We start from the raw sequence: 27,711 nt of genomic DNA, 5'->3' as shown, positions 1-27,711 counted from the left end.
ATCAATTAACCTCAGCATATTTTTGGACTGTGGGAGGAAGCCGGAGTGCCCGGAGAAAACCCACGCATGCTCAGGGAGAACATGCAAACTCCATGCAGAAAGATCCCAGGCCCACCCCGGGATTTGAACAGGGGATCTTCTTGCTGCAAGGCGAAAGTGCCAACCACTACTGCACTGTGCAGCCCCTTTTGGAGAAAATTGCGTATTATAAATTTTGACCACTCTGGGATTCCGTAGAGAGGTGGAGTAGTCACTTGATCATGGCTGCGATAGCGGAGTTCCTGGAACAAACAAAACTAATGACAGCTGAGCAGCGGAGGGGAGCTTTCGCCACCTGTCACCTGCTTTGACGAGTTGAAATGTTATTTTGAGGACATGAACAACAACATGGAAAACCCAGAGACGCTGGTGAATACATTAATAAGCAGAAATTTAGCGTAACAAGCGAGCAGCTAGTCGTTAGCGTAGCTTAGCCTTTGTACTGCGTCTTCAGTTGTGCACTTTAGCCAAGTAGAGTTTCGTCCGCGAGGACTGGTTTCGTTTTCGAGAAATGTGTTTTCTGGAAATTATGTTCACGTTTGGCGACATGCTGGCTTGTGCTTTGCCTTTCTCCGTCTGTGAGTTCCCTCCACGGTTTATAGATGCGTGTTTTGTTTACAGCCACTGACGGTGTTTATCTTGACAGCACAGTCAGCCTCTAGCTGCTTATCACAGGGAAGACTCAGACACTTTGCTAGCTGTTCCAGCTACTTATTGTTACACATATCCAGAATACGTATGATGACTGATCGATTTCGGCTGATCAGCTGTTTTCAGTTGATCGGCGTCCTTTCCAAGAGCAGACTCCGTCAACTGCCAGTGTGATCTGAGTCGTGGAAAACGCTGATGTGAGCAACCACTAAAGATGGAGGCAGTAAGACCAAAGAAGACCAAGTCAAAAAGCAGCGGAAAATCTCAGGTGATTAAATCAAGTTCTATAGGGCGTTTCTTTACTTCTTCTTTTTTTTGCTTTTTCCTTATCTGATCAAAGGTGAAGTGGAGAGTCAACAAGTTCCAACAAGTATAGCTATGAGACAGGACATGTCTTTCCATCCTTTATAGAATAAACACAAAGAAAAACACTCTTTCTCTCACCTTTAGACAGCTAAGAGTATCCAGGCCAACATACTTTTACTGTTTAGAAATTGATAATAAACTTTAAGAGCAGCAAAATCTAGAAACCTCACATAACAGCCAATGATTCAAAAACCAAAAAGTCCTTGATGTAAAATAACTTTGCTCATTACAGACACACTGCCGGTGCATCATAATTAATTATTTTTGCCACCTTTATAACAATGTTTTTTCTTTAGTCACATGCCTTCATTGTCACATGCAGAAAACTGCTGCAGAGGCTGAGGAAAACTTATGTGTGATTGTTTATTTATGTTCCTCAGCAGGTCAGGAAGCAGAAGCAGGCAGAGGAAGACAAAAGAGCCACAGCTCCCTCAGCTGTCTGTGATGAGGCCTCCACTTCTGGCTTCACTGACATTCCCCTCAGTCTGCCATTTCAGGAGCCAGAGGAGGAGCAGCAGGACTCTATCCAAACCCTTGAGATCACCGCACAGCCATCAGACCAGCCCTCTCAGAAGCAACAAACCTCCTCATCACAGACTTTATCCACATCAGTGTTAACTCAGCCTGTACAGTCAAATGTGAATTTGCCAACGGAGACATCACAAGTCACGGTACATCTGACGGAGTCCAAAAGAGAGGATGAAAAGGAAGGCGGACTGGAAGCTCAGGGGGCTGAGCTTAAAGATGTGCCACAAACCACTGGGTTAGGAACAGGCACGCAGTCATGGACTCAGCCTTGTCTTTCAACTCAGTTTGAAGTCCAAAATGTCCCGACTGCCCCTGCACTGTACCCGTCTCTCCCTACTTTGGAAGAGGGTCCTGTGATGGAGCTCTGTGATGAAGCTGTAAAAAACTGTGCGAAGGAACCTGCAGTGTTGGCACTTCCTGAGCAGGAGTCGTCCCCTCCGAGTTTGCATCCTGTAGAGTTCGTAGCTGAACTTTCAAGGAGCAAACTTTACCCAGAATTACCCAAGACAGCTCCAGAGATGCAGGTGAGCTCATGCATCCCGAGATAACATTCAGTGAGACTACTGTAATATGATAAATATTATATTATGATAATGTAGTAGCAAAAATTTGTCACAGCAATAAAAATCAGTCATCCGTATTCCCAGATCTGGTTAGGTTATCAATATATGTTGCATTGTTCGAGCCTGAAATGTGGCCTTGCAGTATTGACTGTATGCTGCATGTATTACACACCTCATGTTTTTCTTCCACAGCCTTTCACACTAGAGCAGCTGACTGTCTGGGAGCCAGGCGGTGGGTTGCGAGCATGGCTGGAGGGTGTTGAGGTGTGTGCCGCCCAGTTCTGTGCTCTCGCCCGACAGGAGAACCACGAGCTGACTGAACTGCTGCAGAACTACTGGCGCTGCCGCAGACAGCTGACCCAGTCGCACACACAGCTGCACACACAGTCCTCTGACTGCAAGAGCACACAGAATCGTCTCTGGAGCTTCAGAGATGAACAGCTCACACTTCAGGTGTGTTTTTTGGATCAACAATCAATAACACGTAGCACATGAAGCTATAATCGTCCACAGTTGTAACGGTATCTAAAATTTCTTTTCTGCAGGGTGTGTGTGCAGACCAGTCGAAGGTCTGTGGATACCATCGCTTCCAGCAGGCAGATTTTAGTCAGAGTGTGCTTGCTGAGCTGAGGAGACTGTTTGAAGCTTGCAGTGAGCTGCTGCATCAGAAGGTGGTGCTGCATGCATATACGGCTCTGCTGTCACGCCTACAGGTGGAGTCGTACTTGTATCGTCTACTGAAAGGTGAGAGACTTTAAAATTACACATGCCTTCAAGTAGCCATTACATGCACAACCTGCTTCAAACACACCTCTAATACTAATCACGTGTCAGTATTGTTATTAGCTTTGTCTTGTTTGCTTTTTGTTGTCAGATTGCTCAGGCAGCAAAACACAGCCTTGTTCTCTCCAACCCCTGAAAGAGGCCATCAGTGTCCTTTTTAGCTTCACACGTAGAGTCCTTGATGACACACAGTTCCAGACAGACATCCATCACTGGCTGGACAGATTGGTATATTTACACTCCACTTTTTCAACTTCATGTCCCACTAGTCAAGGCAATTTGTTGTTATGAATCTTCATGTGTCCATGCTTCACTCTCCAGGTTGCTGTCCTGTTGCGTGTTGGAGGATCAGGAGAGCATCTTTACCTGCTGTGTCATCTTCTGTGCTGTCCTGCTGGGGTGGGAAAGTGGGCTGCACCCTTCCTTCAGGTTAGTCAGGCCCCTTTCAGATATGCACTCCTTTGCGTTAATCTGACGGCATCTGAACATGTTGACTTTGTATCTGAATAAGTACCTTGGTGACTTTTCTGTAAAATTTGCAGATGCAGTCTTACTAAGTCAGAACTATTAACATTTCTGTATCATTTGAATAAAACTTCACTACGTTGAAAACAGTCAGCAGCTCAGATTAATGACACTCACCAACAATAAATGTAATTTCAAGTTTGGATAAAACATTAACAGGAGCTGAAGTTCAGTGTGTTGTTTCTAGTTGTTTGTAGGAGTCTTTCCTCTTGGTTTGTTATATCTGCAGCATCAAATAAAAGCGCAGCGCCTCCAGAAACATAAAGTTGCGCACATTTACCACGTGGCACAACAGTCTAAACTCTATAAATTACTTGTAAATTATCTCCGACAGGGTCAGTCACGATTGCACAGCAAAGTCGCACAGTGTGCTTTAACATAGAGTCACAGTTTATAATCTGCAGTTAAATTATTTCTTACAAAGCAGCCGTCTCAGGTGGAGTCCTGAGCTCCATCACAACTGTCAAGATATTTTTTGGTTTGGCAGGTTTAGGAAATTACCTAAGTAGTTATTGTGATTATGTATTTGATTTAAAAATGCTGGTATTATTTTAGGTTCAATCTGTTGTTTATAAGTGCATCATTTGATGTACTGTTTAATCTGATGTTCTGTGGTTGTCTCAGTCAGTTGTGGGTATGTCTGAATGAAACCATTAAAGCCATTATTTTAAGTGACAGAGTGCCGTAACTTAAACAAACTGAGGAATCAGTAATGTCTTGTAACCAGTGTCTGAAAATGACTTTAGGGACACCTATTTTACTGGAGCTTTTTTTATTTTCTGTCCCAGATTCAACTTTGGGGGAACACCTGTGGAGTGCAGCAATTTATGCAAGCTCTTGCCATCCTAATGTCGCCTGCCAGGTAAGTGTAGGAGTGACTGCCTGACTGTGAACAATGCATCCTAGAATTATGCTCTGTGGGGGTTTTTTCATGAGAAGAAGTCATCTTTTCAGGGTTCAACAACCTCATATCTCCTAACTTGTGGTTTCTCTGTCTTGACCCAGGCACCGTATGGAGTTTCTGGGTCATATGAAGCCATGTGAGAGTCAGAGCTCAACAAATTCTGGGCCGGAGTCTGGCAACTGGACTCTTGTGGATGAAGGTGGAGAGGAGGTGAGAGTTGGGAGGCACTGATCGCATTTTTAGAAAAGAAACAAAACAAATATGTAGGAACATTTCACATGTGAAGTCAGGAATTGTATTCCAATCTTATTCTAATCTAGCCCCTTCCTGTTAAATTCAGCACGTATCTCCAAACGGTGTGCCGGCTGTCAATTCTGTGTGTGTACAGTGTTGGTTCACAGCCCTGGCCCTGTAAATGGGAAACGAACAAAGTGACTTGGACCGATCCACACAACACTGTTCCAGCGTGTCCTGTGTACATTTGTGCTCATACAGATTTGTGGTCATGTACAGGACAGGAGGACAGGAAGGCAGAGATTTGGGTGGATAATAGAGCAGTTCGAGCAAAAGGGATGGTAAATCTGGCAAAGGTCAGCCAAATATGCTAACTAGCTAAATGTGAACAAACTTCCTCCAGAATTTCAGACTCCAGCTTTATTAGACATTAACGGTGTACTACTTTCTACACACTGCTTGCATGAAAGATCCTTAATCTTGTTGTCTTTCAGAACGCTGTCTATTTTTTTATTTTGTTTTCCTTCTCTGATTTCGATGCGGTTGCTGATAGATGTACAGTCTGTTTGTCTGTTGAGAAGAAATGTCACAGAGCGTTGCAAATATGTAGACGGTGATTTTTAAAACAGAATGTTCTGGTCTTTGTTCTGATCGGCTGAGTCACATTTAAAGCTGCTGAGAAAATGTGCTGACTTGTCACCTATGACCATTTAAATATCAGTCTGCTGGCTTCAAACCACCACTGCTGCCGGTATTAATGTGTTGCTTAGGAACCGCTTTGTTTTCAAAACCTTCAAGATTCATACTAGGTTGCAAAACATATTATGTTCAACTTGTATTTGCCATTCACATTTTTTACTTAGTACAATGAGCTGTTATCACTCTTTTATATAAAAAGTAAGTAGCTTTAGGAGCTAAACATCTGCCAGATAGATCCAGTTGTGTAACCTTGCCAGCAAGTTGATTTCTCGCGATATTTGTGAGTTCACAAATCTCTCAAGAAACCATCTTGCTCCGCTCCCGCCTTCACTTTTCGTACAGCACCAAGTTGGTTCGAGCCAATCACGCAGCAGTATTCGTGTGTGGGGCGGGATAATGGGCGGGATATCTGGGTGTGACGACAACACCAAGCGCCAGGGGTCAGTTGTTCAAAGGTAATCTGATTGGATTTTGGTTATCGGATTGGATCAAATCTTGAAAATGGGTTGTTCAAAAGGGAAAGACGGATTCTGATATCGGATTAGATCGTGTAATCCAATCCTAGTTTGAATCTGGATCAAACCTTCAGTTTGTGTTGTTCAAAGCATTTCAGTAGGATCTGGATAACTTTGATCCCAAAAAGCAGGATTATCCTGATCCCAACAGGGGTAGGATTTCAAGGGGGATTTCAGGAAGAAAATGTAGCAAAACTGTACAATTGGTCAAATGATCAATTTGTATCATTTGTGTATATACTTTTATTTATATTTTGCACTTGATTTGTTGTTGTTTGTTGTTAGTGATAAAGTACATAAACCAATTACCAATTACCCCTTTCAGTATAGTAAAGTAAAAATAAAATAAAAATGATCCTGTCCCCAAGACATAAACGGATTTCCCCAAACAGATTTGAATAACAAACAAAAATAATATATTCAGTATTTCTGTGATTCATCACTGCATATTAATTGAAAAACATTCATCAGAGATGACCCTGTCAAAAATAATTTCTAACAATTGCATCCCTCACTACACGTCCAGTCAGTCCCTCATCCTGACAGAACGCCAGAGGTTGGTCTGGTTCTTCAGCGGGCCCAGGTACATCACAAACATCATCACAGAGAGGGACATTGTGCCTGGTAGCGATGTTGTGCAGGACAATACATGCAAGTATTATGTTGCATGCTCCCTGTGGTTCCACTCGCAAGTAGTTAAGGCATGCAAAGCGTCTCTTCAGAACTCCATTTAAATGCTCAATTGCACATCTTGTTTTGCAATGAGCAGTGTTGAAGCGCGCCTGCGCAGGTGTAGTTGCTGCAAAAAAAGGAGTCATCAGCCATGGTAAGAGTGGATAGGCACTGTCTCCTAATATTATGCCATCCGGTCGGCTGGTCTGGAGCTCTCTGTATAAAGCACTCTCCCGCAGGATACGTGCATCATTGACAGACCCAGGCCACTTCACAACGCAGTTTGTGATGATGAGGTCAGCATTACCCACAAGTTGGATGTTGATGCTGTGCCTCCCCTTTCGGTTGACGTACTCCCATTCCCTCTCGTGAGGTTTTCAAAAATATCCACGGTGTATTTGTTAATGTATTTGTTATTTGTTGTTGCTCAGATGAGTGATCATAAAAAAAAATAATATAGATGTGGATGTTTATCTTATTTTTGTGTTTTGTCTCAAAATAAAAAGCACTTAGTGACCCCATGTTGGCTGTTTTACCTGTTCTTTACATTGCTGGTAGCCCACATTGTGTTATGTTTTCCCATTTAAAGCACTGGAAATCCAGATTTGGTAATCTCAAAAACTGTGTATCTGGATCAGGATGATCCAATCCAATGTTGCTTTGAAAAACCGGCATAAAAGTAAGACGGATTACCTGATCCTGGATAGCAAGAAATGGGATTTCCAAATCTGGATAATTTTTATCCAGATTACTTATTTTGAACAACTGGCCCCAGTAGATCAAAACAAACATGGCAACGGAGGACAACGATCGTGTAGATGCTGCTATTAAGTCAGTTTTAGCTGAATCTCCTGTCGCTTCTTTGAAGGAAGAACAACGAGAGGCGCTTTGCGCATTTCTGGATGATAAAGATGTTTGTGCTTTTTTACCTACGGGTTTTGGTAAGAGTTTAATCTACCAATTGGCTCCGCTCGTTGTGAAGATCCCGCGATTGGCTAAAAACAAACCTGTCAGAGGCGGGACATACTGTTGCATTGTCCAGTCCGTGCCTCTTTCCTCCGAACGGATTTACATGGAGCGGTCCCAGATTGATATTGTGGAGTACTATCAAGTACTACACAATTATTAATCTGGCTATTGCCAGGTTACCAGTTGTGACTTGTTGCACATATCAAATCACTCAGCCTCTGCATTGTCCTGCTGTTCTCTGTGTAGGATGAGGATCCAGAGAGCAGCTGGTTGCTGCTCTGTGAGGAGGATCTGATCTCACTGCTCACCCAGTTCCCCTTCCAGCATCTCTACTCACACATGCTTGGGATGAGCAAGCAGGGTAAGAGAGTCTGTCAGTCCTGACTGCCTTTGTGTTTGTGTGACTCCTGGTTTGAACTGACAGACCACTCTGTTTCCAGGTGTGTATGAGCCCCAGGCCTGTTCCAGTCAGAAGATGATGCGAGTGTTTGCTTTTGCTTCCTCACTCATTGAAATTCTGGCTCTTGGCCTACAAACCTATAACAGAGCCCGGTACAGACAGTTAGTCAAACGAATAGGACACATCATACGGTCAGTGCAACATAAGCAAAACCTATATGCTCACACCTCTTCCGGTAAATACTAAAGTTTGCCTTGCATTACCTAAAATGTCATGCTTGTCTGCTCTGCTTTCCCTCAGAATGACAGTGTGCTACGTCAGTGACCACTGGGCCCAGTATGTGAGTGTGACTGATGCAGGTGGATCCAGCTCTCACTCTTTGTCTTTGGACAAACTACAGCTGGAATACGATCATGTGTTTCTCAGAGCTGTTTTGCATGTGCTCAGAAACAAAAGGTGAGGAATAGGCCTCAAGTTTCCATTTTAACTGGACACTATTTACATTACAGACTTTTAAATTTATTTTATGTGTTCCTCCCTCACAGGTTGGGCATTTGGTTGTTTATGTCTGAGATGCCATATGGGACTTTGTCCAGCTCTATGCTGTGGAAGGTCCTTTATGTTATGCAGCGCGCAGAGACAGCGGGACTAGAAACACTCAGCACTAGTGACACAAACTCCTGCATTCAGGCTCTTAGAGGTACCAATATACACACCAAACCTGCTCAAAATGTTATTGTTCAAACCTTAGTATTAATGCTTGAAGGTAGCCCTGCAGTTTCATCATTATATTAAACTTTTAATGAAGCTTAAGCACATTTTTAATGCACTTTTAAAAACACCTGATGTCTTCTCAAGCTGCTTACACTAATGTATTTGGCAGCTTTGCTTCTTTGGGATTTTAAAAACAGACATAAGTAAGTTGTATTATGTCATTCTTCTCGGTCTGGAGTTGTCGTCTTGATTTTTCCTGACTGTCTCTGTTACAGACCCAAAGCACCAGGAGGGATTTGAACAGTGGCTGTGTGAGGTGAACAGCTCTGATGGCATCTCCCTCCTCACTGCACTAGCACACATGGCTACGCCTACTCAGCACTCGGACCCGGCATTCATCACTACCATAACTCTGCTGATTTACCAGGTATGAGAAGATGCAGAATTTAATAGTGTAAGTGATAAATACAAGAAATTTCCCAGAATTTGAATGGTAGAACTTACCATTTAAGTAGAAAATGTATCTGTTATTTTTACGCAGGGTATTTTATGTGAAATGCACATAATATGCTAGCATATTTTATTCCACATTTGACAGTGTGATCCATTAACTTGATTGGTGTTTATTTTGTAACTATATTGAATTTAACCATTTTTGCTATAAGTGTAGCATAGAAAAGTCTAAACTTTAAAGTACTGGGTAAAGATTCATCACACCTGTTTAGAAGACATGCAGTGCCTTCCTTGTCGTGACATCACTTTTCTTATTTTTGTTTTAGGTGTCTTATGTGAGCATGTCAACCAGAGAAACTTACTCAAAGGTGGGGAGGGAGTTGCTGGCTGCCATAGCAACAGCCCATCCCTATGTTATCTCTGTGCTCCTGGAGAGACTGAGAGAGACCATACAGACTGTAGGAATGGTTGGTGCTGTTATTCCATAATGATCTGATGGTTTCACCTATGTTTAGTGTGTAACTTGCCAGATGTCAAACTTTTTGTTTTCGTGTTTTATGCATGTTAGGTGGCGCTGTACTTGTGTAAAGAGCTGCCTCTGAGTCTGTGGCAGCCACGGCCAGAAGAAATATGTGTGATTGGGGCCTGGTTGCTCCAGCATCCTCTCTCTGCTGTGGAGAACCGGTTGGCCTGTGTCATCCTGGAGGGTCTGAACTGGGGCTACACACAGGTAGTCATGGGTTCATTAAAAATTATATTTCCAAAACCAGAACAGTTGTCAGTTTGTTCTTAAATTCCTCTTTTTGCCTTGCAGGATGGCTCTTTGGCCCTGCCTTCGTTTCTTCACAGTGAGGTTGCTCTGCTGGTGGCTGAAGCCTATCAGAAGTACCTCACAGACAAACCGTACAGTGGCCTCATATCCGAGGGAATCAAACAGGTGACACCTTCACGCTTTTCTCACAGATGGTCGCTGTGAATAACCATGACTTTAAATTCAACCTCACTTTGTGCGCTTTTCCATCTCTCTGTCTTAACTCCTACTTCAGGTGTCTTACCTCGCCAGTGTCCTTCGTTTGGGTGTATCTCCTGAAGCATCCTTTAGCCAATGGGCATGGCAACTGTTGCTAAGGCTAAAGCTCCATGGAAATGCACAGAACGCTAAAGGAGCCTGGGCAGTTCCTGCTTTGGCATCAAACCCACCTCCAGAGCTTACACACTCTCCTAGTATGCACTCTGTTCTGAGAGCTGTAAAAGCAGGCATCCCTATTGGTTGCTACCTGTCCATTGCCATGACAACAGTGGGACATAGGTTTGTACTCTCACATGCAAACTAAATATTTCTGACTAATTTGCCCATAAATTTGAATTAAGTTAATCTCGTGGTTTTTCTCTATGTTTTCAGTCTGGAACACTTCTGTACTGATGGAGTTGGGTTGTTGAAAAGTTTAATTCAATCTCGCCACCTGAGAGCCGCTGTACATCTGCTGGATAACATCCTACCCCCAACCTATCCTCTCAGTTACTACCTGCTCAACAACGCTCAGTAAGCAACATGCACTCAACAAAAATATTAAAGCAGCACTTTTGTTTTTGCTCCCATTTTTTATGAGATGAACTCAAAGATCTAAAACTTTTTCCACATACACAATATCAGCATTTCTCTCAAATATTGTTCACAAATCTGTCTAAATCTGTGATAGTGAGCACTTCTCCTTTGCTGAGATAATCCATCCCACCTCACAGGTGTGCCATATCAAGATGCTGATTAGACACCATGATTAGTGCACAGGTGTGCCTTAGACTGCCCACAGTAAAAGGCCACTCTGAAAGGTGCAGTTTTGTTTTATTGGGGGGTGTGGCATACCTGTGAGGTGGGATGGATTATCTCAGCAAAGGAGAAGTGCTCACTATCACAGATTTGTGAACAATATTTGAGAGAAATTTTGACATTGTGTATGTGGAAAAAGTTTTAGATCTTTGAGTTCATCTCATAAAAAATGGGAGCAAAAACAAAAGTGTTGCGTTTATATTTTTGTTGTGGACATCCTTCAGACAGCATGTCAAAGCTGCAGATACAATATCTTTAATGCTGACGTGTATTGTCTTGTGTCTTCCTGTTAATTCCAGGTTTGTGAGTTGTATCCAGTTGTTCTTGCAGTACGACAGCGTTTGTCCTCAAGGTGTGACACAGCAAGTCACGCACCGAGTAGCACCCCTCCTCACTGGAACCACCTATGGAGATAATGTCCGCCTGCTGAACAGTGTCATCCAAGTACATCATGAAAACTTTACTTATAATCATCATCAATAAGAAATCATTAAACACTGTGAGAATGTGGGATTAAAGTGATTTTAAAAAGATGGAAAATTAACTGAAGAATAATTTAAGTCTCGAAAATTGTGGAAGAATCACAGAGTCTAAATTATTCAGCTTGTTTCTGAATAAATGCCACCAGATGTTTGTAATATTACAAGCCAGTAATCAAAAGGAAGAGGCTTGAAATTGTGTTTTGAAAATATTCATGAACCTCATATAATCACTAAAGGTTGGGGCTTATTTTCATCTGTCAGTGATGCAGCTTTTACAGACTCAGTATTCCTTATGCTTTATAGCAAAAATAAGAGGAAAACTGAAAGAGTAATGAAGTGAGTCTCCTAAACACTATTTGTGAAGATGTATTTACTTCATCTTTCAGAGTCATGTGGTGGAAAGTGCACAGCCCGGTCGTGTCGGAGCTGCTGCAGTGCTGGAGTTTTGGGTGGGAATTCTGACTCAGCAAAACTTGTGGTACCGAGACAAAACAGTTCTATTCCTCATGGATCAGATCTGCTGTGCCGCCTTCACTCATCACCAGGAGGATTGTGTGCAGAAACTCTTGTACCAACAGCATAAGGTGTTTACGCAGTTTTGTTTGGTTTGCATATTTTTGGACCCTCGTAGGTCTGACAGGTGCAGATGCTGCATTTAAACTGCTTTTAATAGAACTATAAACACTGCATTAACATTTAATTGGTCATACATTGCAGAAAAAGCAAGAGCAGCTGGTGAGAGATGCTAAACCAACAATATTTGTGATTTTTTTTTTTTAACTTTATTTTTTTCTGTTTTCATACATCATGCAGAATGCATTGGGTTACCATGGCGATCGGGGTCTACTCTCCTCTCTGGTTGGCTGGATTGCTGGTAATGCCACACCCTCCTTCATAGAGGGCCAATCCTTGAGTGCAGAGGTAAGGGTCCCCAAAGCAACAACAATATGTGCAAGCACTATTGATCATATCAGGGAAGCTCTCAGTCCTGACAGGCTTGCTGTTTTTTCTGTAGGTTTGGTTTGCCTGGTTGGTGCTGAATATGGAGGGTGTGTTTGAGGAGGATTCACAGCTGAGACGCTGTGTTGAGCACGAGCTCCTGTCAGAACCCAACATCTTCCCAGAGCAAGCCCTAAAGGTAAACAAACACATAAATTCTGCATAATATCTGCATTGCTGTGATAGATGAATAGATGCATGCATACATACATAGATGCATAGATTCATAGACGCATACATAGATAGATGAACAAATAGTATAGAAATTATGCACTGTGCAGAAGTTATGTAAATTTAAAAAGACGTAGTTTTGAATACAGACTGTTTGCAGAATCACAGAGAAATATGGCAGTGAGTGTTGATTTGTCTGGTCTGCTGTTGGTCCATGCTTTAACAGTGTTTCTGTGTTTGAGCCAGAAGGTGCAGCAGAGGCTGAAGTTGCCAGTAGCACCATCTCTGCAGCGGCTACAAGTGTACCGTTGGGCGTGTCAGGCTGTAGCCACACCGCCTGACCACCCTCTCCTTCCCCTCATCTGGCAGAAGTTCCTACAGCTCTACCTGAGACAGCCTGGTCCTGAGTATGGGTATGTTGTGTACTCGCATGTTACGATCCATAGCCAGAGAATCCAGGAAACAGGCAGTTCCCGTATATTTCTGTCTGTGTATGTGTCAACCAACAGGCTGGCTGCAGGCGGATGCATCGGCCGCAGGTTCTTCCAGGCCTCTTCTCACGCTGCTTTACTCAGAGATCTGAGGCAGAGAATACAAGAGGTGTCTGACTTCCACCACGCTGCCAGCCAGGCCCTCAGGGTGCCGCCACCACACACACCCTCATCAGACACCCAGAGCGATGAAAGCCCCAATAATCCCCAACCGCCTTACCTCACCTCTCCTCAGCTACATACAGAGCTGGTCAGGTAGGTCACTGATGCTTAACATGTGCCTTTGAAATCATTCTTTACAGGTTTTTTTGGAAGTTATGAAGTCATATGTTTGCGGGCTCTCAGTTCTCTGCTGATTGGTTGTCTACAGGTTGTTTGGTGTATTTGCTGTGTGGCTAGATGATGAGACTCTGCAGAAGCAGGAAGTGTACGTTCCCTCTCTTCCACCAGAGTATGACCCACACAGACTGGCACAAGTCATGCAGCGGCAACAGGTGGGCATGTCTGTGTGTGTGTTTGTGTTACAAATGGGTATGTGTCATAACTTATAGCATAATATATAGCTTCTAGATTTCAATTTGTTCTGTCATATTTTGATGTAGGAACTGTGGCTTGAGTACATGGACCAGGAGCGTTTGCAGTATGATGAGAGGGAGGTTTTGGCTCTTTGGGAGAAAGTACAGAGTGAACCAACTTTCCTGCAGACCCAAAACCCTGGTTTGGCTGACTACACCAGCCTCAACAATGGTATGGAGTTAAAATTGTTGCTTTACATCCAAAAGATCACATAGAAGTCAGTTTCAGTAGATATGTGGTCTGAAATGAAAAGGTGGACAATTTTGTAGTGTTGAGGGATGACAACAGATTTGATATGATGCCACTTTATTGTCCGAATAGTCTTCTGAAATTTGTTTAACATAATGAATAATAACACAACAAGACAAATAAAACAGCTCGGGCTGCAGCTATCGATTATTTTAGTAATTAAATATTTTATCGATTTTTCTGGTGATTAATCAAGTAATCGTCTGTCTCCATCTCCATTTTGCATTCAGTGCTTGGCATGTGCATTACAGCATCAAATCAAAAGCAGAAGTGAGCAAGCTGTGCAACAGAAATAACGGTCCAGGAGGAACATCGTGTATATAGTATTATAGTGTGGACTGGAGAAAGCCTTGATGCAGAAAATTTTGCATCAAGGCATTTTTAGTAATCAGATTACTTGAGGAAATATTTCAGCACTAACCAAAATACATAGTACATCAGACAATATAAAAAAGCGGCTGCTGTGCGTCGGTCTGCAAAGGAACAGTGGACCTACTTTCTTAAACTCTGATTTAAGTGTAGACACACAGATGTGCACAAGAGTTCTGCAGTTTGTTCAGTTGAGTGTCTGGGATTTTACAGCGTGTTTGATGTCAAGAACTGATATCATCTAAAATATAAGGGAAGCTGCGTGTAGTACTACCTGCCAGAGATGACAGCAATTCTTTTGGCATATAGCTGGAAAACTTGACTGAAGCGTTTGAACCAGAAGCTTTGAACAAATATCTAGCAGTGGAACTAGTAGAGCTTTAAGCTTAACAGAGACAGCTGTGCCATGCTCTGATTCCTTCATGCACAACGCTGTGTTATTGATTTTTAAAAACAATATCTGTTTGCTCCAAATGATCTTAGTCTCTTGAGAAAATGAATGCCCTGTTGTAGCTTGTTACACATCTAGTCTGTGTGCACTCCATAACAAAGCAGCATCCAGATCAATGCCCACATATTTATAGGAGGAAACTCCTTAAATTGGTGTGTTATGGACAGTAGCTACTAGAGGATACAAGTTTGTCTCTTCAAGAAATTCTTTCATGTGTCATCTTTGGATTGATAAGTGAATTCTTTGCATACCCATCCACTACTGTATAATACTGATGAATACTAGGATCATCCTCTACGCCTTACAAAGACAGCAGTTTGGTATCATCTGAAAACTTCAACATGAATGTATTTAGAATATCAGTTTTATAGTCAGTTGCATAAAGAATAGGTGTAGGTTTGTGCAAACTTGGAGTGCTTTTTTTCCCCCTAAGGAATGGATGCTACTGCTGAAACAAATGAAAATAAACTTCCATTTGAATCATCTTTCCCACAAAGAGCTGGCAAAAAATACATAAAAATACATAATTATGGAAATAGTTCATGTATGTGCCAGCTTTTATAGTTTTTGAGCAAAAGGTATAGCCTTTGCTTAAGATCTTTTAAACAACAAAGTGTGCACAGCAGCTGGACCTCCCCGAGGTCTGATGCTCTCATCTTTAACACATGTGCCTTTCCTGCTATGACATGTAAAAAGTCTGCTGTGAAACAATTTGTAACAATTTGAAGTTTGTCTTCGTTTAGTTTGTCGTATGTTTTTGTAGGGGACTACAGATTAAAAATGTGAATCTAAGAAGAGCTGTGCTTGATATTGTGCTCTGTGTCTCTCTCTATTCAGCAAGGGAGCGTATCATGTCCAACCTGCAGAAACATCCGGTTCCTCAATCGCCTCCTGAGCTGCAGCAGCACAAAGCTCCAGTGCCTGAGGTCCCTACCGCCTGCCTCACTGATTGCAAAGCTGCTGCTGAACTGTTACAGCAAGACCTCAGCATTTTGCAAGACCAAGCCAGGTGTATCATACAGCGCTAAATAGTTTCTTATTATCAGTGACATACACACATTAAAGCACACAAAAATCAACATGCTCATTCCCGAATATTTCATCTCGGTGTCAGGATTGCAGTGGCACGTGAGGCACAGCAGGTGGCGATGGAGCAGGAGCTGCTTGAGAGCCTCCCTGTACTTTTTAAGAATCGGCCAGAGCAGGTCAGCATGGCCCTGGAGTGTAAAGGGAAAGGAGGGCAGCCCTGTCAGGGACCCGCAAACATCACCGTCACAGTACGACCACTCACACTGCACGCTAGACGCATTATAAGGTACCATTTTGTCATGATTTGTTCAGCAGTGTGTATGTGTACCTGTGTAGTGTGAGCGTGTCCAGAGGCAGGAGTCTGTGCAGACTCAGATAACATCGCTGCGAAGAGACATCAAGAAGCTTCAAACGGACGCTATGGCTCCTCCACCACAAATCCTGGCCCAGGCTGCTGTCCACACTGAGAACTTTATCACGTCAGTACACACAGATCTTATTCTGTCAAGACAGACAATTCTGGCTGTGTATTGTAACCAATACCACTGCATATTTGACATATTTGAAAGAAACTAATATTTATTTGAAACAGAGATATTTTGACTAACATGTGCACTGTGTTTGTGTGCAGGACTCTTGTGAATATGCACAAAGCACAGAAATCTCTGGCGGTGCAGCAAGTTGGTGTGTCAGCCTTTTACACGGTGGTCTCCTTTGTGTGTGAGGACACACTGCGACACCCCCCAACACGGCAGTACCTCTCATCATGTGTGGAAATACTGGGACAGGTGTGCACACACTGTAACAAGCATACATGCAGTGCACAAACCAGTGAGATGTATAATAACCGTTGATAGGTTTGCTTGGATTACACAAATACACTCCAGCCATGCCAGGATGTTTCCCAGGAGCTTAGTCCTACTATAGTGCAAGAGAATCATTTCCAGTTTAGCACTGTGGTCATAATAATAAAATTTCTATATACAGTGCAGTGTACAGAACTGCTAAAAGAGGCAGGTTCTGTCCTTGTATACAGTTACTGTGAACTTCTTTCATTATTAACCCGTTAAACTTCAGTGTACCACCGGCGGTACACCTACTAATTTGTATAGGAATTTAAAGAATGTCCGAAGGCTGCAAACACGATTATACAAACACTATACGCCGATGGAAAGCTTAGATTCTCATGAATCCGCCGGTATAAACCACTTTCAGATGTGATTACCACAGCGGTAATATAAACACATTTGTCCGACAAACAACGAATATTCATCCATCCGTTCTCTATACACGGCTTCAACGTACACAGCGCGAGTCACATTTCCGGGTTCATTATTACACACAGATGAAAATATTCCACAAAAAACGGCCATAATCCAACCTTGGACATCCAGACGAAACAAGCCAGTAAAATCCAAAACATGTCTTGAAGTCAGTATATAATCCACGAATAGGTCGTTTTCAAGGAAATGCACCTCGCGATGCGCGTCCAATATTCCCTGTATTTCTCATCATATTTTTTATTTACAAATAGAATATTAGCGTTTTTTTTTTTTTTTTTTTGTACTGAAAATGGCCGGAATTGACTGCAGCTTAAAGAGTTAAATGAAGCATGTGAACTAAACTCCATTGTACGTTTATTTTGTGTGTAGGTGTTTATTCAGGGAAATGCAGAAGAATGTGGTCATGTCCTGAAGACCATCCTGGAGCAGAGGCGTCTTTGCCCTCTCATCTCCCCCTTCTTCACTCCCAACGCTGCTCCCAATCAGCTCGTCTTCCTCTACCAAGATGTGGTGACGTCCCTACACCTTGACAGTGCTGACGTCATCTTTATGCTGCTCACTAAGGTTAGTCCAAGTGAAACAAACTTACCAAATATGTCGATGCATACGCTGCATCCATATCATTCCAGTTAAACCTTCCACTTCTGCCAAATCTCCCCCTGTAGTTTGATCTGTCCCAGTGGCTTCATGAAGCTCATCCTGTGTTTTCGGAGAGAACCCGCCTGCTGGAGTTGGTTCACGGAGCTCTCTGTGTCTGCGGCCGAGACCCTGAGCCTGAACTTCTCACACCGTTTCACCTTTTCACCAAACACTGGACCTGGCTTTTACGGCACCATTTCCCCGACCATTACAGTGACTGCCTGCGTCTGCTTATGACCAGTAAGATTGTTCGAATCGTCTGTGTTAAAGCGATAAATGTAGTCATTTACTAACTAAAATCATCAAATAGCTGTTTTGTTGGGTTTTTTTACACTAAACTGCTCATATTGGGCTACTAGTGCCTCTTAAAGTCAGCCTGTGCCAGCTATTCAAAGCATTGCATGAATTTTTGAGTTGATTGAGGACTAATGTCATAAAATACAGTGTTACATTCCATCCATGACTGCAAACACACTTGAGAGTCTTGTGTGTCACTTTAACAGCATCTTTTCATTTTGGGAATGTTAAATTAGACACTGCTTGGTAATACACTTTTCAAAGCAAGACCTGCTTAGAAAAGTTTTCTTGTTCCCCATTCAAGTGATTCAGAGAAAACACATTCATCCCTCTAAAGAATGCCTCCCACTCATCTTTCCACCAACAAAAGATTAAACTGATTAATGAACGGAGCTGAAGTTGGTTGAATCATTCCATCAATCTGTAGCATCAGACCTGAGTTTAAAGTGTGCATCTGCTGAGTGATTCATAGACATAATTTTTTTTAATAGGATGAGATCATTCCAAATCATTCTTAATTATTTATTAATCAATCATTTAAAAAATAAAATATTCAGTTTGGATAATCAGCTTCAACAAAATCATTTTAACCTCACCAGGCTCATCAAACCAGTTGCTGAGTCCAGAATGCTGGAAAGTGACTCTTCGAGTGCTGGGCTGCTTACCTCCATCCCGCAGCACCAAGAGCAAAGCTGAGCAACCCGCCGGCCCTGCTGATGTGCCCGGCCGTGCTGTCGGACCCCCAGCAGCTCCCTACAGATCCTCCATCAGCCTCTCTCCTCAGCAGGTGCCTAATAGCAGTGCTGTTATTGGATTCAAACCTCCTTGTCTGATAATAGCAAATGCTTTGCAGGCTAACCGGGAGCAGAAGTTCAGTTTAGTTCAAGTCAATTCTGTTCAACTCAGTTTTATTCAATTTGATTATATATGTGCTTGTAAAACGTTGATCTATGTCTCATTAAATTGTATGATGCTTTAACATTTGTTTTTAAACCAACAATACTGTGATGTTTTATTGGTTTCTAACAGGTGGATGAGACAGTCCACTGGTTGAGCGATTATTTCTTACGAAGTCGTCTGAGCAAGCCAGACCTCCGTAGCTTTGGCCTCTACTCTGCCTGGACCCCATACATCGCTGATGTTGTTTCCTTCTGGGACCATTTGATTGGTTGTCTAATCAATGTGCAGCTCAGCAGCTGTGCCAGAGAGTCGGTGGGCAGCAGCAAAGTAATGAAAGGTACGTGTGGATTGTGAGCATGTGATCATTTGCAAATTTTAATCTTTAATTCTGCGGGTATCATTAATTATCTGTTGTTTTGAAAAAGAAATGTGTCTTGCACTTTCACAGCTCTGCAGGACCTGCACAGTAAAATTGTGAAGTTATTTAAGGCGTGGGTCTTTCCTTTGGACTCTAGTGAGGGCGGGTAAGTGTGTGATGCAATTTCAGCTTTCAGCTAGAAATTGATTTTGCATAAAAGACAGCTGTTGTCAGTGAGGCAGATGTGAAACAGATGTGATTAGAGAAAGAGCAGACTCCAGAGAGGGCAGCAAATTAAAGAATCTACGTATACAACAAATTAGATGAGATTGGTTTCTTTTTGCAAGTCGATAGCAGAGGCCTATGGAGTTGTAGTTATTGTATTGACTGAACCAGGAGAGAGAATTTATACATCTCTAAAGCACACTTTACATTAGACAAAATACGGAACAAACACAACACTATTCACAGAGGAGAACAATAGAATGCTTGTTTTACTTCTTACAATGCTTGTAGGTCTGCCCTTACACAATAAAGTCAATAAAGATTCCACTCCTAGATGATAGCAGAGAGCAGTTTGGCGCTTAACAGGGTGAAGAAACGGACAAACAAAGAAACTGGAAAATGTCAATAGGAGTGTCTCTTTGTTTCAGCAATGTCAAGTGTTACCCCTGGCTGGAGACGGATGCGAGTGCTGCAGGATGCCTGGTTAGTCTGTACACTCAGCTCACTGAGACACTCCATCACAAATTCAGAGGTAAGTTCTCAGCTGTCCAGTGTTCACACACGAGTAACTGTTTCAGTGCTGTAACCTTTGCATGGATAGTAATGGATCTGCTTAGCTTTGCTGTCCTTGTGTGTGTTACAGATCGCCTGCTCCCTGGTCAGAGAGGTGCTCTGTGGCTGTGTTTGATGCAGTACTGTGAGAGCTGCACCTCGCCCCGTACACCCGAATACCTGCTGTACTTGTACCACACACACCTCCGCAGCCTGCCCTGGAGACACCTACACCCTGACACTCAGCTCATGCAGCAGCTCTTCAATGTGAGATACTCGACCTTCTGACTCCCCGACCTCCCCCGACCCCAAACACCCTGATCTAGACATGTGTGTCACAGCGGAGCTTGTTCATCTGAGACCTTCATGTTTGGGCCCAGTTTCTATTATTAGCCTTAGTTCCCATAATTGTAGTTTTAACACAGTGTTCCTGGAAGAAGGCTGTTTCTCAAGACCCACATCAATCTATAAGTGCTCCCAAATAAACTCTGTAAAGATTAATGAAATAGTTATATAACATACTTGTATTCATAATAATCCAAAAATCTAATTTATAGGCTGACAGTGATATTTTCTTCTCCCAGAATGGTGAAGCAGACCAAAAAATTAAAGAAAGTAGAGTAATAGAAGTAGGCAGAGATCAGGAGACATAGCAAACTACTGGGTCATTTCATTTTTCTAATGAACATTTTCATTCTGAAATTGACTACAAGATAAATTTGTAATCATTTGTACAATTTCTCTTTTTTTCTGCAACAGTGGGCGTTTTGAGAGGAGCTCTGTCATTCCCCGTTGTTACTTGTCTTGTCAGTGGGCTGGTATTTAGGATACTGTGATCTGCTTTCAAGATGACTGGGACTGTAAAGCCATAAATCTTGACATAAATGGGCATCTTACATGAAATAGGAGTTGAACATGCAATGATTTTTTGACATCCAAACGGATTTGATTTGTCTTGTGTTGTTTGGCGTTGTGTTTTGACACGATAGATGTTTTTATTTAGTTTGTTTTCTTGCCTTTCTGTGCCTGCAGGTGGAGCGAGGAAGTCCCAAGAGCTGCTTCCTCTTTATGGGAGAAGTGTTATGTGAAGTCAACTGGGTTAGCGTCCTAAGTGACCACTTACAAACACCTCCAAGCTCTACAACGTACCCAACTCTACCAGACATGGGTACGCCGAAGGAGTCACACACCATGTTGGTCTATCTGCTGTACATGCTCGTTTTTCTGGCAAAGGAGGAACAGCTTCTGACTCAACAGGTGAGTCGAGGCTATTTCTGTATCCCATCGGGGTCAGACCTTTTGGCCCTTCTTCATTCCTTTATTATTTTTCCTCCTTAACCTCCAGGACTCCCCTCTGCTCAGTCTGCTGGTTCAGTCCACCTCTCTGCCCTGGCACCAGCTGGACCTGTCCTCATACCAGAGCATTCTGGGATATGTTAGCACCCACTACCCTTCATCTTTGCTGCTCAGTGCTGATTCTGCCCCTCAGCTGCTGCTGAAATCTCTGCGCAGTGCTGCTGGGCTCCACCCCCGCCCCAATGAAGATCCACACCAGGTGAGTACTCAATATAGCACCGGGAAGCCCAGTTGAAGTTTGAAGCCCAGTAATTAGTCCAAGACCCTGCCTGGTTCTGGTTCAGTATTAAAAAGTCCAAGTTATGTTCAGACACATACAGAAAGTCAGGAGTTGTTAACTGGCCAACAAATGTTTTCATAAGTGCATAAATGTATAAACTGCTTTAGCAACTGATAGTTTTTATTTTATGAGTCAGTCAAAATGGTGAGTGGAAATTACTGAGTATGACTGTCAGAGCAGCTGTAATGTACAGAGTAGCCTTTATGTTGGAGATTATAAGAGCTCGTGAATCTCTAATGTCTGCATCTTCAGTGCCCCAGGCAGGCACATGTGAGAAAGTGGGAGGCTTGAAACAGCCAAGCTAAATTTAGAATTAAACAATTCAGTTTTCTTTGCCAGTCTTGTATTACTTTGCCAAATTACGTTAATGTAACACTTGTAGTTGTTGTAGATTTGGAGAAGTAGTAAGACATTTTATACACCAGCTGAGACTGGTCCAAAGATCACAAGTACTGGCAAGATCTACACAGTCCTCCAGACTGTACTCTACACAGCTCTGCTTCAAGATCCAACAGTGTGTCCTCCCTAAGCCTTTCTGTCAAACATTATGTGCTAATTATGAAAAAAATCTACAAAATCTGTAGAAATTAGATGCATTTAACATTAAATCTGAAACTCAATGTCAGTGTCAGAAATGCATGTATTTGTTTGGTAAAGTTGACATATTTGCTCTTTCAGTGAGGTTTGGCAGCCATTTCCTCTTTAGCTGAGGGAGCTATTGTTGCATAAGATGAGCTGTGTCACCCAGTAGGAAGTTATAAATGCTACAATACTTGTATTAAAAGTTTTTTTTTTTTTTTAAAAAACAACTCCACTCTAGTAATGCATTAAAATTTAGGCCTTAGTTTGAAGAGACATACTTAAAATGTCTTGTGTGTAACATATGCAGGACTGTTGTGCATGTATTCATGTATGCAATTCAAAAAAACAAAGCACAAAACTAGAGTTTCTGTTGCTTTTTTCTGTCAGGAGGAGACGCTGAAAGCCGGAGCCTATGTGTGCTGGTGTGTGCAGTCTCTGGTGACTCTGGAACAAGGAGGCAGCATCACCCTCAACAGCCTTGAGGCTCAGCTGGAGACACTTCTGGAGAGCGTCATCACATTCAACCCACCAGGTGAATTGTCTTTGCAGCCTTCCTCATCAGCATTCCCAATCATCGGTAATGAATTCATTTATCACCTCAGCTGTTCCTTTCTTCCTGTACAGAGGTGGGTTTGGAGCAGAGGCACATGGCCTTCTGCAGTCTCTTCAGTGACGCTCTGGCTTTGCTCAACGGAGTGGGCGTCTCAACCGGCGAGGCGCTTGCTGCTCACGTCATTACCTGGCTGGACAGGAAGGGCCGGGGCTTTCCTATTCTGCCTCTCCTCACGGCCTGCTCCCGTTGTCTCGCCTCAGTGCGACACATGACGCGCATCATGGAGGCGTGCATTACAGCATACTTCAACCACGGTAAGAACTGTAGCAGGTAAAGGTTTTTTTGGCACTCATTGTATTTGGTGCAGAAGACGGAACACTAGGTCCAGAATTTTTGTCTGATTTCTCTACTGTCAGTTTGATGTTGGTCAAGTAGCCAGTAAATGTCACTCTTTAGACTACAGGTTTAATGTGATATTATTGATTTCTAAATGTTTTTACCCTGTTTGTCCTCCAGCTGAGGAGGAGTCTGTAGGTTGGGGTCCTGTGTTGGCTTCACTGCAGGTCCCAGAACTCACAGTGGATGACTTCCTCTCTGAGAGCCAATCAGGAGGCAGCTTCCTGACGCTCTATGCCTTCATCCTGCAGCGCCTCAACAGTGAATACACAGCAGCCAATGAGAGGAGGACTCTGGCTCTAATTAACACATGGACCACTCAGGTCTTCCCCAGGTTTGAACTCCTCGTTCTCTCATTTAGCTGCTTTTTAAAAGTCCATTTCACATGTCAGCTTATGTACTCTGACCTGCAGGGATATTATACATGTTGATGTAGAGGTTTTTCTTTCTAGCGGTCCCGGTGATGAAGCCAAGCTCTTCCTTTGGTGGCACAAAGCACTGAACCTCTCAGCGGAGCAGCTGCAGCCACAAGCAAGCCAGACTGAGGTGTCAGTCGTCGTCATGGGTCTGATGAGGTTGCAAACCAGGCTGCTTCAGCTGGGAGAAGAAAGACTGAATTCTGGGCTGCTAGGAGCCATAGGCTTTGGGAAGCGGTCTCCTGTTTCTAATAGGTAAGCCCACATGCATTTTATAAGCACCTGTAGTCCAAACAGTAAGATAGTCATGTATCACTGTTGATAAACCAACTGTTCATGCTTGTCTACCGTACACGCAGGTTCAGGGTGGTGGTGCGCAGTCTGGCAGCATTCTTGTCCATCCAGGTGCCATCAGAGACTGAGCTTCGACTCCAACCCACCAGTGACTTGCAGCTCTCTGCAAAAGCACAGCAAGTATGCAAAAAAAAACCAAAAAAAAAACTGCTGTGTTTTCGTTTTCTAGTCTGTAATGATCTCCTAAAAATAACTTGGATTTCTTGTTTGTTTTTCCCTGTGGATGCAGACGTTGGGGATGTTGGAGGCCATGCCCAGCAATAAGCAGTACGCTGAGTTGGAGGACTCTGTGAATAAGGCTGTCCAGTTCATCCGCTACCCAGGACACTGTCTCAAAGACGGACCCCGACTGCTGGCCCTTCTAGCCAACCTTCTATACCCGGACCTCAGATACCTGCACATTATCCGTTAACCATGACTTGACCTGGCAGACGTTGGAGGCTACACTTCTGTGGCTCGTAGTTGCAATAAACTTCTGTTCTGCGCAGACATCTTACTGGAGCACAAAGGATTCAAGTAGTAACACTGGTACTGAACTGCCTTTGTTATAAAATGATCAGCAAGAGCTACATGTCTTATCAGTGAGGACTGTGTGTGACAGACACTGACATGGTGCATTTGCGAAGAGATTACTTTTGACTGATGATGACAATGAAGGATCATAAAATCAGTCAGACGTATAAGCAATCTTATGTGCTAATCTCTGACTTGTTTTAGCACTTTACTTTCTTTCATGTTTTTGCCTTGTTGCTCTTTGCATAACTTGCCTGTTGGTTTTGAACACCATCTGTTCGATTCTTGATTTAAGAGGTTGTTACATATATTTATTGAAGCAGAATTCATGAATCAGAATTCAGCGCTGGGCTTTCGGTGCGAGTTTCACGCCTGTGTGTGGAATCTAACAGAAAAAAGATGAAGGGTCCACAGATTATTTGGAGAAAGTTGAAGGACAGATCTAATAGGCCAATAAGTTTAGTAGTACCTTCTCAAAATGGGGCGGGGATCATACCAGGAAAGCTGGTGGGTCGGGGTCGTTGTGTGCTACAACTCTTTTGCTGTTGATGCTTGCATCTGGCTACAATCTGAAATCTGCCAATCCTAGGTACTGTACACATACAGATGAAATAAGTGAATGCCTGTAGGAAATGATCATGTTTAATAACAGAATATTTGCCAGTATTATTTTCATGTCCAGCCAGAAGTGCTTTCCTTGTTTCTGCCAAAGAGATGTTATTTTAATCTGCTCAGCTACTTAAACCTTCTTGACCATGTACTCTGGTTGTTTCATCTTTCTCTGCCGAGTACAAAAACTGCTGTCTGATGTAACACACATGCATGGAAAGACACACAAAATACCACTAGTGTGCCAAAGCACTTGACTTCCTTATAAAGTAGTAATTCAAATTGCTTATTCTGCTGGTATAACTCAAAGAGCGGGAATGAGATGCTGTTGAAGTCAGTACGTATCTGGACAGTTGTTAAAGGATAAAGGCCGGGTTTTAAATTGGACTTACTGTACATTCAAAGCAGTTTTCACATTTTAATTACCCTTGTCAGTTCACCACTTCTGGTGCTCTGTGCCGTCTTACTAATAATCCAGCTGCACTTCGGCAGCCTGAAGCTTGCCTTATTGCCGGTGTTATGTGGTGACTGTTAATGTCAAAAGCATTTCTTTTTTATGAGTCACTGATCAGGAATGGGTCTGGAGGGCTGCTGCTGCAGAGCCAGGCTGCACAACGAAGAGAACTGAACGTCTCACAGCTGGTATTTATCAGTTTAACACAGCAATCTGGGACCATATGTATTGTATGCAGCCTCTGAGAGCACAAAGACTGATCTCAGCTCCCAAGACTGGTCGCTGAAGACACATCTAAGTGAGGTAAAAGGAATTGGAGAGAAAGTCAAAGAGATCCAGACAGTAATTAGAGGACAACACATTGCAGCCTCAACAACACAACAAACTGGTGTTACATCTGAGTTTTAATATGCATCATGGTGCAGATGGTCAGACTGATAATACAGCCTCCTTACCTAAGATGACCAGCCTTGCTGTGGAGTAATTTGACTGGCATCCACATTCTGCTGTTCCCTGTGTCTGTGCGAAGGGATGGTTTGTGTTCCACACGAAAAAAGAAACAAGAACAAAGATCGCTCAAGAGGGTGTCTATAAATTGAGCTGTTTGCCTTTGTGTGAATGTGTGCCTGCATCCACCCTGCATCCTCATTTGACACCACCGCGTCTGTCTGGGAGAAAACCTCTCTTCAGGCAACAGTGGTATCTATGGTTACAGGAAGGGTAGAAGTGAGAGAGGAGGTGGAAAGGACGGGGTGTTCTGAGGCTGCGAGAGGAAGCAGAAAGGAGGGGAGGTGGGAGATGCATACAGACACTCATCACTGCCTCCTCTTCGCTCTCAAAAACGGCCTCCGGTGTGTTCTGCGAGCCCCTCGTCTGTTGTCTCCCGCCGCTTAATCGACCTTCTGTTCTCCCGTCTCTCAGCTCAGGTGATAAAGCGCCCAAAAGTAGTCTGTATTTAGGCTTTAGTCGGATCTCAAACATTGGTCTCATAGAATATCTCCTCTCAAACGCATCCCTTGTTCACACACATTTATGGCATACATTATGCACGTGCTCAGAAGGCCCGTTGCTGAGACAGTAATCTTGGCAGACACATCACTGTCTGGCAGATTCCTGTGTCACCATGGAAACCCAGCATCAGGTTAGGAATAGTTGTTCCTGGGCTGTTTCGGTGCGCACTCAGCACCAGAGCAGCACGTGGATAAGCTCCCATCAGCTGGCTATTAGGACCCAGACACAAAACAAACAACTGCAGAGATGTGATAATGTTCTCAGAGAGCTGACCAGTTATGCAAGAACCTCTGGCAGTAATGAGTAAGAATAGTTGATTGTATAACATATGTGTTGACTTGGCACTGACAGATGCAGCTTTCAGATCTCACTTTAACCGGATGTTTCCCACAGTGCATTTCAGCATGCTTCTGTGTCTGTCACCGGCTGAGCCAAGGCCCCAGCATGAATAACACTCGCTGATAACCAGTTGCTCTTCTGGGACAGCTGCACCGGCCTCCAAGTCCCTCCCTGCTGCCAAAACACACACACTTAGCCGGACACAGGAATGTCCCTCTGTATTCTCCTGCACAGCTATACGACACAGTGATTCCTCTTCGTGATTGCTTTAAATGTTAAGTGTGTGTGAATACATGCAAGTGTGTATATTTGCGTGTGACAGACAGACTCCTCCATTGAGACACCCACCTTTCCTCGCACCTCCTCGCCAGGACGGTGGGGAGCGATGACTCAAACGAGTCTTTATTTCTCTGTCATTCTCTCTCTCCCTGTTGGATGGACCAGGCAGAGCAGAAGCGCTTCACCCCGCTGAGTGTACCTTCCTGTGCACTCAACGGTAAAAGTCATCCATAATGACTCAGACCTCCACCAGTGTTGTAATACGTGTGATTTTTTGAAAGCCAGGTAGGCTGTTTGTTGATCTGCTCCAGACGGAGAGCGGCGGTGAAGTCAGGGAGGAATGTTTAGCCTTCAGGATTTAGTGTGTTGGTTTGTTGCAGGAAACAGAAAACTCTGCTGTGACAACAAATAGAAACCTCCAGTAGGAGGAAATTTAGTTGAATAGGGTAAGTTTAGTTCCTTTCTAGATTGTGGGACTGGTGATGAAGGGATTAATGTTGAAAGTATTAGGTGGAGGTACAGTATTTATTTTAAATCAGAGGCAGAACAATGCTGGGCACTGGCCCCACGACCTCAGATCTAGAGGGGGGCCAATAGCTCCATCTTTATGTGTCAGCTGGTTGGGGATCTTTCAACTTTTAAGCCCCCCTCTGGT

At 43.2% G+C, this 27,711-nt stretch overlaps 1 protein-coding gene across 3 annotated transcripts; it reads left to right on the top strand.

Moving 5' to 3' along the window:
* The first annotated feature begins 10 nt into the window (after positions 1 to 10).
* Positions 11 to 25,122, top strand: epg5 (ectopic P-granules autophagy protein 5 homolog (C. elegans)). 3 transcript variants are annotated; one of them, XM_051950806.1, is made up of 46 exons: positions 11 to 408; positions 843 to 958; positions 1,437 to 2,108; positions 2,340 to 2,600; positions 2,693 to 2,891; positions 3,022 to 3,158; positions 3,252 to 3,359; positions 4,244 to 4,317; positions 4,461 to 4,569; positions 7,695 to 7,809; positions 7,889 to 8,039; positions 8,149 to 8,304; positions 8,394 to 8,548; positions 8,838 to 8,989; positions 9,342 to 9,482; positions 9,584 to 9,745; positions 9,830 to 9,952; positions 10,062 to 10,324; positions 10,418 to 10,558; positions 11,143 to 11,287; positions 11,712 to 11,909; positions 12,139 to 12,246; positions 12,341 to 12,463; positions 12,742 to 12,908; positions 13,005 to 13,241; positions 13,357 to 13,480; positions 13,589 to 13,733; positions 15,469 to 15,640; positions 15,746 to 15,908; positions 15,997 to 16,139; positions 16,292 to 16,448; positions 17,313 to 17,507; positions 17,609 to 17,822; positions 18,479 to 18,666; positions 18,909 to 19,116; positions 19,228 to 19,303; positions 19,791 to 19,894; positions 20,006 to 20,181; positions 20,947 to 21,171; positions 21,260 to 21,469; positions 22,520 to 22,664; positions 22,757 to 22,999; positions 23,202 to 23,415; positions 23,534 to 23,752; positions 23,857 to 23,971; positions 24,081 to 25,122. In XM_051950806.1, exons 2-46 carry the CDS (start codon positions 905 to 907, stop codon positions 24,261 to 24,263), a joined length of 7,770 nt encoding a protein of 2,589 aa, XP_051806766.1. In that variant the 5' UTR covers positions 11 to 408; positions 843 to 904; the 3' UTR covers positions 24,264 to 25,122. The 3 variants fall into 3 exon arrangements, with proteins under 3 accessions (XP_051806766.1, XP_022053439.2, XP_022053432.2); XM_022197747.2 differs by having other exon boundaries at positions 807 to 958; positions 1,440 to 2,108; XM_022197740.2 differs by having other exon boundaries at positions 807 to 958.
* The last annotated feature ends 2,589 nt before the right edge of the window (positions 25,123 to 27,711 follow it).

Source organism: Acanthochromis polyacanthus, chromosome 7 (genome assembly GCF_021347895.1).
Source record: "Acanthochromis polyacanthus isolate Apoly-LR-REF ecotype Palm Island chromosome 7, KAUST_Apoly_ChrSc, whole genome shotgun sequence".
Classification (NCBI taxonomy): Eukaryota; Metazoa; Chordata; class Actinopteri; family Pomacentridae; genus Acanthochromis; species Acanthochromis polyacanthus.
The sequence above is the reverse complement of the archived record's forward strand: the minus strand, read 5'-3'. Positions and strand labels throughout refer to the sequence as shown.

Bases quoted from the DNA above. Each gene is read 5' to 3' on its own strand.
- epg5 (XM_051950806.1), top strand. From the start codon at position 905: ATGGAGGCAGTAAGACCAAAGAAGACCAAGTCAAAAAGCAGCGGAAAA. The intron at 13,481-13,588 runs GTGGGCATGTCT...ATTTTGATGTAG, and splicing joins AAGTCATGCAGCGGCAACAG to GAACTGTGGCTTGAGTACAT. The intron at 17,823-18,478 runs GTAAGATTGTTC...TAACCTCACCAG, and splicing joins CCTGCGTCTGCTTATGACCA to GCTCATCAAACCAGTTGCTG.